General features: G+C 39.5%; 5 protein-coding genes across 5 annotated transcripts; 3 read left to right on the forward strand and 2 right to left on the reverse strand.

Moving 5' to 3' along the window:
• Positions 1-479: 479 nt before the first annotated feature.
• On the forward strand, positions 480-1,650 carry AGA1 (Aga1p; the record flags this gene model as incomplete). Its single annotated transcript, XM_043194474.1, is given in 3 exon segments — positions 480-485; positions 498-504; positions 554-1,650. The coding sequence occupies 3 exon segments, from the start codon at positions 480-482 to the stop codon at positions 1,648-1,650; spliced, it is 1,110 nt and encodes a 369-aa protein (XP_043050798.1).
• A 1,176-nt stretch (positions 1,651-2,826) lies between these two features.
• Positions 2,827-4,182, reverse strand: NCS2 (Ncs2p; the record flags this gene model as incomplete). The annotated part of the gene is made up of 1 exon (XM_043194475.1): positions 2,827-4,182. The coding sequence occupies one exon, from the start codon at positions 4,180-4,182 to the stop codon at positions 2,827-2,829; it is 1,356 nt and encodes a 451-aa protein (XP_043050799.1).
• A 351-nt stretch (positions 4,183-4,533) lies between these two features.
• COX23 (uncharacterized protein) lies at positions 4,534-4,890 on the forward strand (the record flags this gene model as incomplete). The annotated part of the gene is made up of 1 exon (XM_043194476.1): positions 4,534-4,890. One exon carries the CDS (start codon positions 4,534-4,536, stop codon positions 4,888-4,890), a length of 357 nt encoding a protein of 118 aa, XP_043050800.1.
• A 170-nt stretch (positions 4,891-5,060) lies between these two features.
• On the reverse strand, positions 5,061-7,805 carry KQ657_003780 (uncharacterized protein; the record flags this gene model as incomplete). Its single annotated transcript, XM_043194477.1, has 1 exon — positions 5,061-7,805. One exon carries the CDS (start codon positions 7,803-7,805, stop codon positions 5,061-5,063), a length of 2,745 nt encoding a protein of 914 aa, XP_043050801.1.
• A 1,790-nt stretch (positions 7,806-9,595) lies between these two features.
• On the forward strand, positions 9,596-13,679 carry BOI2 (Boi2p; the record flags this gene model as incomplete). Its single annotated transcript, XM_043194478.1, has 2 exons — positions 9,596-9,603; positions 10,043-13,679. The coding sequence occupies 2 exons, from the start codon at positions 9,596-9,598 to the stop codon at positions 13,677-13,679; spliced, it is 3,645 nt and encodes a 1,214-aa protein (XP_043050802.1).
• Between the last annotated feature and the right edge of the window lie 76 nt (positions 13,680-13,755).

A 13,755-nucleotide genomic window follows, 5' to 3' on the forward strand; every position in this document is an offset into this window, starting at 1 on the left:
TTACTCCATTTTTTTAAAAATGCATCAAAAATTATCATACATGCGTTTGCATATTCCTTTTGTGTACTTATGCATAAAATTAATGCACAATATTTGGGGAAGCGGTGTTCTTCTGCAGTACGGCTTAAATTTTAAGTTAGAGAGTTGGCGACTATGTAGATAAACTATTATGGTAAGTGACATTCTAGAGAACAATAAAAGTATTCCTAAAAAGGCAGTTTTCAAAATCGTAATAGCATAGTAATTGAGCTTTAATAGAAAAATTCAACCGATGATAGAAGTTATAGAGAGGAATTGATAACTATTTGAGATTTTATTATTGAAGAGGGGAGGAATGTTGCAAAATACTTTTACTTAGTTGAGAAAGGGAATAAATAGGAAGTTAAATCCCCTTGGTTTCTACAGTCTAACTTAAATCTTTTCTGAACACTTTACAGGTCTATTAGACAATTTTGATACCCATTGATACCACAATAAAAATGTATGTATAAGTTCAGTTTTCGGGTCTGATTATAAGTCATTCACACTAACTTCTACCTTAGGTCTACTACAGTATTACCACCAGCTAACGGAAAGAAGATGTGGAGAGTTAAAAGAAAGCCTTCTACATCTTCCGGCTCGGCTTCTAACAGCACCTCTATTGAATGTTTAAACAACTCATTGAAGATTAGTACTGCTGCTGCTTCATACGTTGTCAAGAGACCACCATTAAGAAGACCAAAGAACAAGCCAGGTAAGCCAAAGGATTTTGTCTTTGTTGACTTGTCTCCAGTTAAGAGCGAGGAACAGGAAGTTGTACCAAAAGTTTCAGCCAAGTCTACTTCCAACACTCTTCCATTACATCAAGCAATGCCATCTCCAACTTCATCTGTTGAAGACAGTGTCAATTCTTCCATCTTTGACTTTACTCAATGGGATGACAGCTTCAACTTAACTGAAGAAGGAGCATTAGCTACTGCTACTACTACTACTGAAGGTGAAAAGGAAGTTCTTCTTGGTTTAGGGATTCAATTTGCCGGCTTAGAGCAATGGACTGAACAACAAGAGGCAGCACAACCAATGCCTGAAGCTCTTAACAACAGTATTGAGCAAGGCTCAAATTTTACCGATCCTTTCAACTGGTTTGGTACATCTTCCATTCCTGAATACCCCACACAAAGATCCAGTTCGATGTCAAACACAGCTACTAATCAACAAAGTCCAACTCATAAGAGACTGATGTCTGCCGTAGAATACTCCAACAAGAGACAACACTTCGAAACTCCGAAGATAAACAGTACTGCAGTATTTTCAAATTCTCCAGTACGTAACAGAGTTATTTACCATGAACCACACACTAGCATATTGGAAACTCCCAAATTAGGATTGGATGACTTCTTAATGCTCAACTACCAATTTAGATCAGCCTTACTCGAACAACCTTCTGTCTCACAACAACAACAACAACAACAACAACAACAACAACAACAACAACCTATAACTACTTACCAACAAGAACCATTGGTGTACTCTCCACTTTCTGAGTACTCTGAAGATGATTCCTTGGGAAAACCAATTGGTGATTTCGATGCAGCACTCATGAAAGATCTCAACCTTACCTCATATATCAAGTCCGAAGACTTGGAACTTGGTAACTTTGTTACTTTCTAAGATACCTACTTGTTCTACGTTTACCATTTAATTCGCTCGCTTCGTCTTTTTTGACAATTTTGCTTTGCTTCAGTCTACATAATTTTGTGCCCTATAGAGTAGGAACATATTATTTATTTTCAATCCTTTGATACCCGGAGTGCCACCAAAGAGTCTCCTCGCAACTACCTTTACGAAAATTCACTTCTTTTGTATTTTATTTTACATTAATTGTTTTTAGCTAGTCTATAATAAACATTTCTTATTTATGACTCCTTGAAATCTTGTAAATTGCCGTTAAAGACTCATTTACCTTTGGTACTTTTGTGAGGTTTTCTCATCTCATCCAGTGAAAGACCACAGTCACTGCATATTGTTCCGTATGTACCCCACAAAACTCTTGCAGATTGATGTACGCTACCAAAGTCGCATTTGACGTGATTTCGGTTTTTGCACCCAAAATCTAATATTGTGCATGGTTCGAACAACGGGTGTTAGGACCTGAGTCAGGGCCACGGTATGCATGGCCGAAAAGGGCAGCAAAGTGATATGCATATGTTACATAATTGCATTTACAGCGAACACTGGGCCCATACAAATCTATACTGGCCTACAGTTCCACTACCACTATCTAAGCTGCGTGACATCTCTAATCTGAAGAATGTACTGCGTTGTTGGGTCTGCGTCTTCATAGAGATATGCCCATCGATATAAAAAGGCGGGGAATCTGTAAGAATGTTAATAGCTGATTGGGTGTTATCGCAGAATTCTCGTAATATAATGTGTGGGGCGCTCGTTTAGTGCGTAGATATCGAAGTTTACCTTTCATCCGAAGTCGAATTCTCGAAGGTCTTGGATCAGGGGTCATAAGGTCAGAGAAACGAAGGGAATTGATGGACTTAGTAGCAACATCTAGAATGATCAACAAAAATTTTTGAGCGTAAGAAATGTTCGGAAACGTTGTTGATGTTTCAGTGGCCTTGTGGTCAGCATTTTAATTTCATGAAAGCAAGTACCTTAGTTTGTTTCAACTGTCTATAAACGCTCCTTACATTATTACACTTCTCGCCTATACTTTTGTCCTTTTCCTATCAGGCCATCAAACTATGATAATAAAGCCATGTTTGAAGGATGGCTGGTTTCCATCGCTTCTATTTAATTTTTTCGGCTAATTTAGCCCTCTAAATGCACAGCTGTTTAAACTTCGTCTTCCTCGTTATCAGTTAAAACGTACTCATTGATTATGTCCTTCTCATTGTGTCTGACTGGCCATACAAGTGTTGGCTTGGCCGCTTGTAAGGAAAGCGTGCATCCGTAACATACGTCTACAACCCCAACCCCAGCCGCAGCAGAATTATCTTGAACACCGTTTGAGATTGATGGATATTCCCGATTGAATGCTTCTAGATTCCTAAGTTCTTCTTCTGTCTCTAGTGGCACGCCTTCGTTGGTGGTAATGTTATTCAACCAAGTTCTTGGAGGCAGTCTAATGTCCTCCCCACACATTCTACAATGAGATATCGCCGTTCCCCTTGGCTCACCTAGTTTTTCTCCGGACTTGAGAACGGTACTAGCAGTGTTACCATATCCAAGCAGATCTAAAGTCCGAAAGTATTGAGTAGATAAATCATTGACAGTCAAGTTCTTATTGACTCTTGACTTTATCTCCGTATACTTGGCAACATGGACATCTAAGCCGGTTAACTTAGCATAGGCATCTATTTCTGCTTGCAACACACCTCTTAAAGGATAAAGAATCTCAATCTGGGTGTCCTTGAAATGTTCTTTGTGATCGGCGATATCTTTGTGGATAATCCCCCCTCTTCCCTTAACCGTGAGACTTATGATTTCGTTGGCCAAACGAGTTGTGTTGTGGCCCATAACCAACGTCTGACATTTCTCTTGATACGCAGTTTGTAATAGTAATTGGGACTGAACCACTGCAAGAAGGTCTTCCACTGCGGACTTACTCGATACCGTCAGTAATAAGGATTCAAATGTTGTTGCTGCTGCTGCTGCTGTGTCTATGTCTTGCAGTTTTACACCAAACTCGGAGGTTAATGATAACTTTGCTAATGATGATTTATCTGCAACAAAGGCATGCAAAGGTAGAATCAAATACTGGATAGATACCGTAGGATATAAGCTTATCAAGTCCTTGATTATTGATCTGACTTTCTTGTCTATACTTTTTACTATTGTTTCATCCAAGTTTACCACTATTAATTCGAACCCCTGTTGGCCCCTGGTACCTTTATTCGCCATTTGCTCCTCCAAGTTTGATGCCAACACATCAAAGAGTACTACGGACGATACACCTCCAGAAAAAGCCAATAGCACCTTCTGAGGCTCACCCAGCGACTGTTTTGATGCATGTTTAGCTTTGAATTGCTCCCCCTTCATCAGCTTTCTTTGCTTACCCCGTATGAACCTCACAAAGCATGGAGTACAATATGAGTCCAACCGAGCACATACCGTAGCTGGCTCTGTTTTACACCGGCTACAGACCACATCGAATCCCTCGTAGTATGTTATAACCGCTTTCCCCTCCATATCCTTCGTATGTATAATATATATAGAGTTATGCTTTGTATGTATGTCTGAGCTCATCTCATGATGACAGACTGAAATTGTGTAATAATTTTCGCGACATTCATAAAGTCGTCTTTTTCAGTGGACGACTTTATTTCCACAGAACGATAAAGATTGTACAAAGTCCGATGAATAGCAACCACTGAATCATATCGAACCTAATAGAAGAAGGTGTGTAGTCAAGCAACACTCCGTATAAATATTGGTTGGAAATCGTTCAATCTCGAAAAAGGGGATAATCAATTGGAGAGCAATTGTTTTTATTTCCTCACAGCGTACTATATAAGTAAGTAGTTGTTAGGTAATAAGGGCATGAACAAAGAAGAAGACACAGCAGCTTCCACGCTATCTACGACGGCAAGTGACGCCGAGGTTGTTACCGATAAACAAAAGGTAGATTTCACAAAGGGTGGACCCGATAAATTCAAGTTCTATCCAGACAATCCAACAAACCACAAGCACAAATACAATTGGGTAATGAAGGAACCTACGAAGTTCTATGACCCTTGTGAGGAATCAAGACAAGCTTCTATGGATTGCATGTTGAGAACACAAGACAAAAGTGATTGTGAGGATTTCTTCAAGGCCTATAGGGAATGCAAAGCCGACTTTTTTGCAAACAAGAGAAAGGAAAAGATAGAAGGGAAAGGCGGATGGGGGTTCTGGTGATAGTCAGGTCAATTCCAGTTATATAGTCAATTTCTTGTATTTATTAATGTTGACGTTAAATTATATATATAAAGTGTAAATAGTAATTATTCCTAGCCAACCAATCAAATTTCCTATCGTATACAAGTAGCGGTTTTCCGTATATATATAAAAAAAATTACAGATCATAATCATAGTATTCCGGTCACAGACATTCCCCCACCTCTCGTTCCGTTGTGCTTTCTAAATCCAGTCAACACTGTCTCCGTATTGATTGTGTTTGAAGGGTCGTCCTTCACGTCATTCGTTCCGTTGGACGACGAGAACACAAGCCGTGAAATAGGCTTTATGGGAGGATTTATAACCGTAGGAGGGAGTGGGAAGTTAGGCACTTTAGCCTTTGTGAATCGAGACTTCATTGATTTGATAGTGTTTGTCAATTCAAGTTTACCTGATTTCCTGTCAATTGACCCCACAAGCATAATCGGACATGAGGTTGCCTTTTTGGGAAGGCTGTTCTCCGTGGACTCTTCATTTCTATACTTTTCAATAACTGATTCAGGGAAAGATGCAATCACTATTTGAATCAAGTGATCAAGAATGTCTCCTGCATCAACAGTAAGATCAAACAATATATAATTCCATTGGATATTAGTAAGACAGTTATTGGGCATAGTTAATGTATCGCCAAGTACATCAGCCATCATTTTGTTCCAGGTTTCCATAAAAAAGCTCATATCACTGTTTGACAAGTAGTTGGAAAACGTCACTTGTGGAGGTGGGTCCCGTAAGATAAATGCATGTCTATTGTTTCTTCCTCTCATAAATACTTCTGTTGTTCCGTCATTAAGAACTGAGTCTAGCAAGTTAATATCATCACCACCACCTATATCATTGGCTCGTTCTCTTTCCTGTAGTCTCTGTGAAGCTGCTATTGTTTCCATCATCTCTTTGCTCTCATCATAAAATGAAATCTTCCTCTTGGGACTTTGATGCTTTGCAAACCCAAAAGTGTTTGTCAAGGGTTCAATATATTTAATGACCTTCTCAGCAAACTCTAAAGCTTGCCTTTTCAAACCACACGATGACAAATTAATTCTTGGATTATCACATAGTCCACATTTCAAGCGCCATAAGACCAGCAAAAAATACAGCTCTTTAAATTGTTTAAATGGATTGAGCTTTGTCCACTCCATTAACTGCGCTCTGAGCAAATAACATTGAGCACGGCTAACATAGCTATCGGAGCTATCAAGGGAACGGAAATCATTCCCCTCATAGAACCTCAAATCATTCTTTTTGAAATCAACTAGATTCCCATGAAATGGCACTGCAATCAGATAATTAATGGTCTTGTCAATGAACAGAGATTGCTCTGCTGCACCGGTCATTCTGTCAAAAATACTCAACTCGGTTGATATTGAATCCAACACTTGATTACCAAAGAAGAATCGTCTAATTTGAATTAACTTTTTAATTGAATCCAACTGAATTTCAAACGTTCCCTCTAATGTTTTTTGATCATAATCCACAATTTGTACGTTTAAATCACAGAAATCCGTTCCAGACCCAGGAATACCAATGCAAAACGATGTTCCATCTTTTAAATGTGAATTGGGAATAATGTTCATTATCATCTCCTTATCTTCAGAAGATAACATATTGTCAGCACATTGTTCTCCAAAAAATGAAGAAACATCTATTTCCTTTTCTAAAATAGGAAGTGTTACATCGTTATCTTCCTCTTCTTTACCGCCAATAGGTCCAGGTCCTGGTCCATTTTGGAAGCTCGGATGCAAATTAGTTTGCCAGTTCAGATCGTAAATTTGTTGTTTAGAATCTTTCAGTTTTGACTTCTTATGTTCTTCGTCCGTTGAGCCAGTTGTTGTGGTTCTGGATTTGCTCTCTTCATTTGTTCTCTTTCGTTTCAGAGGTGGGAGTTGGATATGCACAGATTGGTCATGGTACGCAAGACGAACATCCAGAAATGAACTACGAGAATTCGTCACTCGAGATAAAAATGAAGTTGACTTCCGTTTCCGGCTCTTGACCCTTCTGGAAGAATTATACTTTTGGAAGTTCCACCACGATCCATTTCTTCTCATTTGCAATATGTTGTCCATTGAAGTGCTCAAACACCCTTGTTTTTTCATTACTTTAGAAGTAGTCAAATATGAAGGCATACTTTGTGGACTAGTAGGAATTGGAAACAACGGAGATAGCCTGGGCTTATACGCAAGATTCTTCAACGAATCAAAGATTTCATCTATTTTATCAGCAATTTGGGAGATTTCCTTCTCAAGTTTATCATCCTTCAAAACCTTCGTATCCCTTTCCCCTCTTTTGCATCTGATTGTATACTGACGACTTAACGAGATAGCACCTTGTTGTGGGGTATAATTGGCGTTTCTTTGCCTTTCCCGACGATCAGAAGATATTATGGCATTTCTTCTTGTGAAGTTTTGACTGGAGCTTGATAATAGTAGATGTTCATTTAAAGGATTATCGGAACGTAGTGTTTCTGATCCACCTAGTAATTGAGAGAAATACTCATCAACCATTGAGTCATCATTTGCATCGTAATCTTCGTCTTCATCTTCATCAATACCATCTTCATCATCGGCAGCAGCAGCAGTATCCTCGTCATCATCATCACCATCAACGTCATCATCATCAACGTCATCATTATCGGCCTCGTCTGCACCATCATTTGTACTCATCCTGTGGACAGAACTAAGAAAGGAGCGGTGTCGATCACGATTAACTCTCAAGGCAACATCCAGTACTCTAAAGGATGGCAACATCAAATTATTATTACTATCCTGACTTGCTGAGGCGAAATCAATGTCAATATCGTTGTCTACAAATTCTGAAGCCAATCCTATATCATCAGTTGGGATAGTCTCGCCTTCAGAATCCGTAGTGGTGGTATCCATTGAGTCCATAGTTGACACATGTGACCGTTGACGAGTACCTGGTACCCGTGAATGGGGTAGTATTGGAACAGTGTACCAACCAGAGGGTCCATACCATATATTATTATTAGTACGATTACTTTGCAGGAGGAGGTTGGCTCTTTCGGAATTACCAGAGCTACTATTGCTGCTGTTGCTTCTGCGAGGTATACCATAGATTGAGTGAGTCCCAAAGCCTCTATTTAATCTGTCTAATGGAGACCTGATTCTACTTCTCTCCCGAGCCATTGCAAGTACTGTCGATGCATTTGAATCAACAGAATGTCTCCAAAATGTTGGCCTACTGTTATTACTATTATTGTGTAGCCCTGAAGACAATCGAGTTCCACTATCCAGTAAGGGGTTGGGGTTGGGGGAATGATCTGAGCTTAATGTGGAGGTAAACCCATTTCGCCACACCGATGGAAGCAAAGTATAAAACAGGTTCTCTCTGATTGGTGGTGTTCTGTCGTTTGATTGTATGGTATCAGATATAGGTGTGTTCTCGTCGTTGGAAGCCGTGTGTTCAGGCATTCTATCATCACCAGAAGAAGTTGGAGAGGAAGGAGGTGGCATAATTTCCCTTTAAGTTGTTTCTTCTTGCTTATCAGTAGGTAACACTAAAAGCAGAAGCTTTTGGTCCCAGATATTGAGATTGCACTTCTCTTCTTGGGGATGGATGCACTTTATAGGAACAAAAATGTAATTTTGGCTATGTTAAAAGTTTTATTTGGTATGCATTAAACGGAGTCATTTGGTTAGGTAGGGCAAACATGTTACAGGATAACGGTGTGATAGACACACCCGTACACCACGTCGATTTGTTATATAATTGCTTACGTTGCGTTATGTTCTCTCACGCGTAACTAGATGCGGCTTGTTAACTGCTTGATAAGAAAGCGACTCAGTGTAGAACAGAACAAACACAGTCAAAACGTTATGCTTACAGATGTGAACTTTTTCAGACTGTGATGAGGTTCTCCTATCTCGATGAATAAACGACAGCGTTCGATTTTTTGGTTTTGTTTTTTGAATATACTGAAAAACACCTACGGTTTTCAACTTTTCATCAAAATATGGTAACTACACTGGAAAACGTAGCCTAATACACGATAATTATCAACAGGAGTAGTCAATATGATGCTTATTATCATGTAGGGCTAAACAATACTTGGTAGTCTACACTATAAGTATTCGCATCGCCTCATCCGGGTGCTGTGGTGTGCAGCAAACATCGCGTTATGGTGTCGTGTCATAGAGAACCAAAGGATCTAACCGTGGCAGTAGAGGGGTAGTTTGAAGGGGGAATGGAAGCACATGTGCACTACCGTAAATAGCAGAAGGAAAGTCCAGTGGTTGCTCCTTTTCAGTAGACCAAGACGCGAAGAATGACAACTTTTGTTTCAGGTTCTATTTTATTAGGACAAAAGACTACTTCTTAAAAGGTCGGTCGCGTTACTTCTACGCTGGACATTACAAGAACACTCTAATTGTTTGAGCAAGTATGAAGGAGTAATACAGCCAGCCAGCAAGCCGGCCAAGCTCAATATAAGCTAAATAGAAGAAAGAGTACATGGGAAAGAGTAAGGCAACAACAACAATATCATTAGTTTGTTTCATATAGAGGTTTCATTTTGGGTACTGTAACAACCTCATCCCCTTGAAACTTTACTAAAACTTAAAGTGCGGGTAACCTGTAATTACAGCTAATTAATGTCAGAAACTGAACCACAAAAACTGTTTTTGGTGGCGCCCTAGAATCAAACCTTATTATGTACAAGTCGTCTCACTGTCCATTATTGGACTGATTTCCAATTCAGGCACTGTGTCAGCTCTTGAGCCAGCCGGTTTTGTCAATATGTGTAGGAAATAGTAAGTAAGCGTCTTCATTTTCTTTTTTGTATTTTCTTATTTTATAATCAAAACAGCCTCAAATAAGTTCCGTCCCTCTAACAAAGGTTACCGAACTTGACTAAACAAATCCAACTACAACTTCCTTTTTTCCTTTTCACACGAGTGAATGGTTTTTTGCTTCTTCGTACCATCTGTCTTATTGGTTGTGTGAGTTTATATAACTGAGTTTGAATAGTAATATCATTGCCTTAGCATAGCTTTTTGTGCGTGGATACCTTGTTTTTCTTCTCTATAACTGAAGGTAGTTGTAACCCCTAACGACTCAGATTGGGTCTTGCAATGATTCCCTCATCTACAAATCGTAGTAGTGGAGGTGATATCACCAATAATGGAAACGAGAGTGAAGCAAAAACACGGAATGGCTCAAATAGTAATCCTCAACCTCAACAAATAGTTTCATCCGAAGGCACTGGTGCCATTTTTGTCTGTTTTAAACAGTTTACAAAGAGACTCCCGGATGAGCTCTCATTAGTTCCTGGAGATAAAATAGAAGTTTTAGCAGATGATTCAGAGTATAACGATGGTTGGTACATGGGTAAGAATATTATTACCAATGAGGTTGGTCTTTATCCTAAATCTTTTACTAAAATATTCCTGGTACCCTCAGCTCAAAGTGGACCCTTATTAAGATCTCGTTCCCGGAGAATCTCTCATATTAATAATGCAAATGCTTCTTCACTGGATGTTTCCACTTATAATGATTCATCTCATGCAAATCCAAATGCTTCATCCATCTCCTATTCATCCCATAATATAACCGATATGCTTTCCGGTTTAAAAGTTTCTGGTAATGCAGATGCAACAACAATTAGTGAGAAACCTGGAAACATTGATCCTTCAGGAACAGCAACCAAAACCATGAATGACATTGATAAAGCTTTGGAAGAACTTAAGAATGATGCATTTTCTTCAACCAATTCCGGAAGCAGATCTTCAAGTCCCCCAGTGAAACAAGTCCCCCCTACTTCCCTGTCAACTGCAACATCTTATACCTCCAGTACTTCTCGCAATAATGGACATAACAACGCCATGCAAGACTCTTTGGTAAATTCAGGTGTTGCTACAAAAGCTACTGAAAAAGCCTCCAACGTTAAGAACATCAACAGTCATAAAACCCCCCCCTTACCTGATGATTCAGAAGTATACCTGACTCCTAAAACTTCAGAAAGAGATGCGCATGCTCGTGGACTGTCGTTAAGTGAAGACTTTGATATTGCAAAAGTCAAATCTTGGACTCCTCAACAAGTGTCATCATACTTTGCTCTTGTTTTGGGCTTTGATCTTGATATACTGGGCAAATTTGCTCGTCATAAAATTACCGGTGAAATACTTTTGGAGTTAGACTTAACCTTACTTAAGGAGTTAGATATCGATTCATTTGGTACAAGGTATGAAATTTATAAGGAGATTGATAAGTTGAAGTCAATGTCAACCTCTTCTACGAAATCCTTAGAACCCCCTTCAAAATCAACTTTTGCGAAGTTGTCTACCTCGGAAGATGCTCCGAAACATACCCGCACATCCAGTAAAGGAGACAAACCTTTACCTCCGGTGAAGAAGAAAGATCCAAGTCAGAATCAGAATCAGAACCATGAGCGCAAGCGTTCAAATCATTCGACCTCTACACAAGGATTTCCACGTCCTCCTTCCTTAAATCACTCCAACCCCAACTCCAATCAAAGCTCGAGTACTGAAAGTGTTGACAAAAAGGAAGACTGGAAATATTATCACGAGACTTACACCAAATCTGCCACTTCTACCCCTATTATCCAACAGCCTTCTAAAGCTGCTAGTGGGAAACACAGTGCTAAGGGTAGTATTCATCAACGTCAAAAGCTGAAGGATTGGAAAGATCATGGAAGAAATGTTTCACAGACAAGTGAAAATGCCCATTTGTCTCACAGAAAGTCCACAGATTTGTCTTTTCTTTCACCTCGGAGGCCGCCAGAGCCTCCCGCTCCTGAAATCCAAGGATATAAGTTTGGTGGTGATCGAAGTAGTTCCATTACTGGTACTACAGGCCTCGGGATAACCAGACCGACTTCTTCCATTTACGATTCCTCCAACCCACACACAAGAAATGCTTCGAAGGCATCTGGAGATTTTAAGAATTATTTCCATTCTCCCAACACGCCCCATAAAAGGCACTCTTCAATATTCCTGTTTTTCACATCGAATGATGCAGAAGATAAGGATAAAGAAAGAGATCTGAAATCAAAGGATTATAAGGAAAAGGATTTGAAACCAAAAGAGAAAGAGAAAGAAAAGGAACTTATTAAGGACAAGGACAATGATGTACTCAGACTCAAGGAAAAGGAACGTCTTTTAGCTGCAAAGGAAGAAACTTCACCAAGCACCATTAAAGAGCATAAAACTCCTACTCAAGACCGTAGAACTTCAAGATCCCAATCTACTACTGATCTAAGTAGTCCTGCTTTAACCAGTCCACTTAAATTGAAGAAACTATCTTTTGGTACCCCCAAGAATAAGTCGACAATAGAATTGTATCTGGTTAATAAAACTGACGGGTCCCAAAATAGTGATAGCACTGAAATTGTTGATATTGATCATGTCACTTTATCTCCCAAGAAACAAAAATCATTATCTGTTTCTTACAAATCCAACAATGATCTTTTGGAAACTGAAGACCGAAGGACTGCATCTGATTCGAATGCTTTATCACGGCTTAAGACTTTAAGAACAGCAAGTGCACAGAACTTCCGTACTTTAACTGGCCTGAAAAAACTGAAGACCAGTGCCTTCACTGAAGGAATAAGGGAAATATCACCAGATGAAGCCATCAAGACCTCAACATACCTGGGTTGGGTTTCTAAAAAATCGAGCAATGGTCTTTCATGGAAATCAAGATACTTTACTCTTCATGGTACAAGATTATCTTATTTCACGTCTTTAAAAGATAAGCGTGAAAAGGGTCTCATTGATATAACTGCTCATAAGGTTATTCCAATTCTGACAGAAGCTGACACCACCAATTCCAATGATCGTTATGTTGCACTTTATGCCTCTTCAACAGGAGCTGGGCGTTACTGTTTCAAGGTTGTCCCACCTGCTCCAGGGTTCAGGAAGGGATTAACGTTTACTCAACCCAAAACTCATTATTTTGCAGTTGAGACAATAAATGACATGCGTGGTTGGTTAAAGGCATTGATGGCTGCTACTATTGATATTGATGATACTGTTCCCATTGTAAGTTCATGTTCCACACCAACAGTTAGTTTAACCAAGGCTCAAGAGCTATTAGCAAAGGCTAGAGAAGAGTCACGTATTAAGGATGAAGAATTGAGATTGAATGGGTTTATCCGTGATGTCATTGGAGAAGCTGGTGGTGATGATAGTATCGATATTAATCACCAAGATATCAAACAATTGATACAAGCGGAATCCACTGTTCTTGATGAGTCCAGTTTCCATCCATCGCCAAATGTTGAATCCTTCAATACCCTGAGTCATTCACTGGCGTCGCAGCACAAGTTAAGTTTGAATACTCATGTAAGTTCTGTTGGATCTTTGAATGCAACCAGAACCACTCCAATGACTCCTCAAGTAACAACACAGCTGCCTGGGTTTTCGTCTCCTTATTTATTGGCTAGTGGGTTACTATCACCTCGAACTGTTTCGTCCAATAGCCCCAAGTCTCCTGCCAACGAGGCGGAGAATTCTTATTTCTCCAAAGCAATGAATCATTACCATCAACATAGTGGTGGTGACGCACCATCATCAGGAGTAGAAGCAGGAGCAGCAGGAGGAGATACCAACTCGTCGGCTACAAGTTCGAACCGTACCACCATGCACACCATGAATTCTATGAAGAAAGATAACGAAACTGTTACTACTCCAAAATCAATCTTCAGCAACAGCAATGGGAGAGTCGTTAGTGGTGGGTCCAAGATGAAGGAGCGATTGTCCACCATTGGAAAGTGAATTTTTTTACCTTCTTTCAATTTATTACTGCTTTATTATTACTTTTTTTTTATTAGTTACTTGGGTGATTGTATTA

The sequence above is a fragment of the Scheffersomyces spartinae genome (genome assembly GCF_019049425.1).
Source record: "Scheffersomyces spartinae strain ARV_011 chromosome Unknown scaffold_4, whole genome shotgun sequence".
Lineage (NCBI taxonomy): Eukaryota > Fungi > Ascomycota > Pichiomycetes > Serinales > Debaryomycetaceae > Lizanozyma > Lizanozyma spartinae.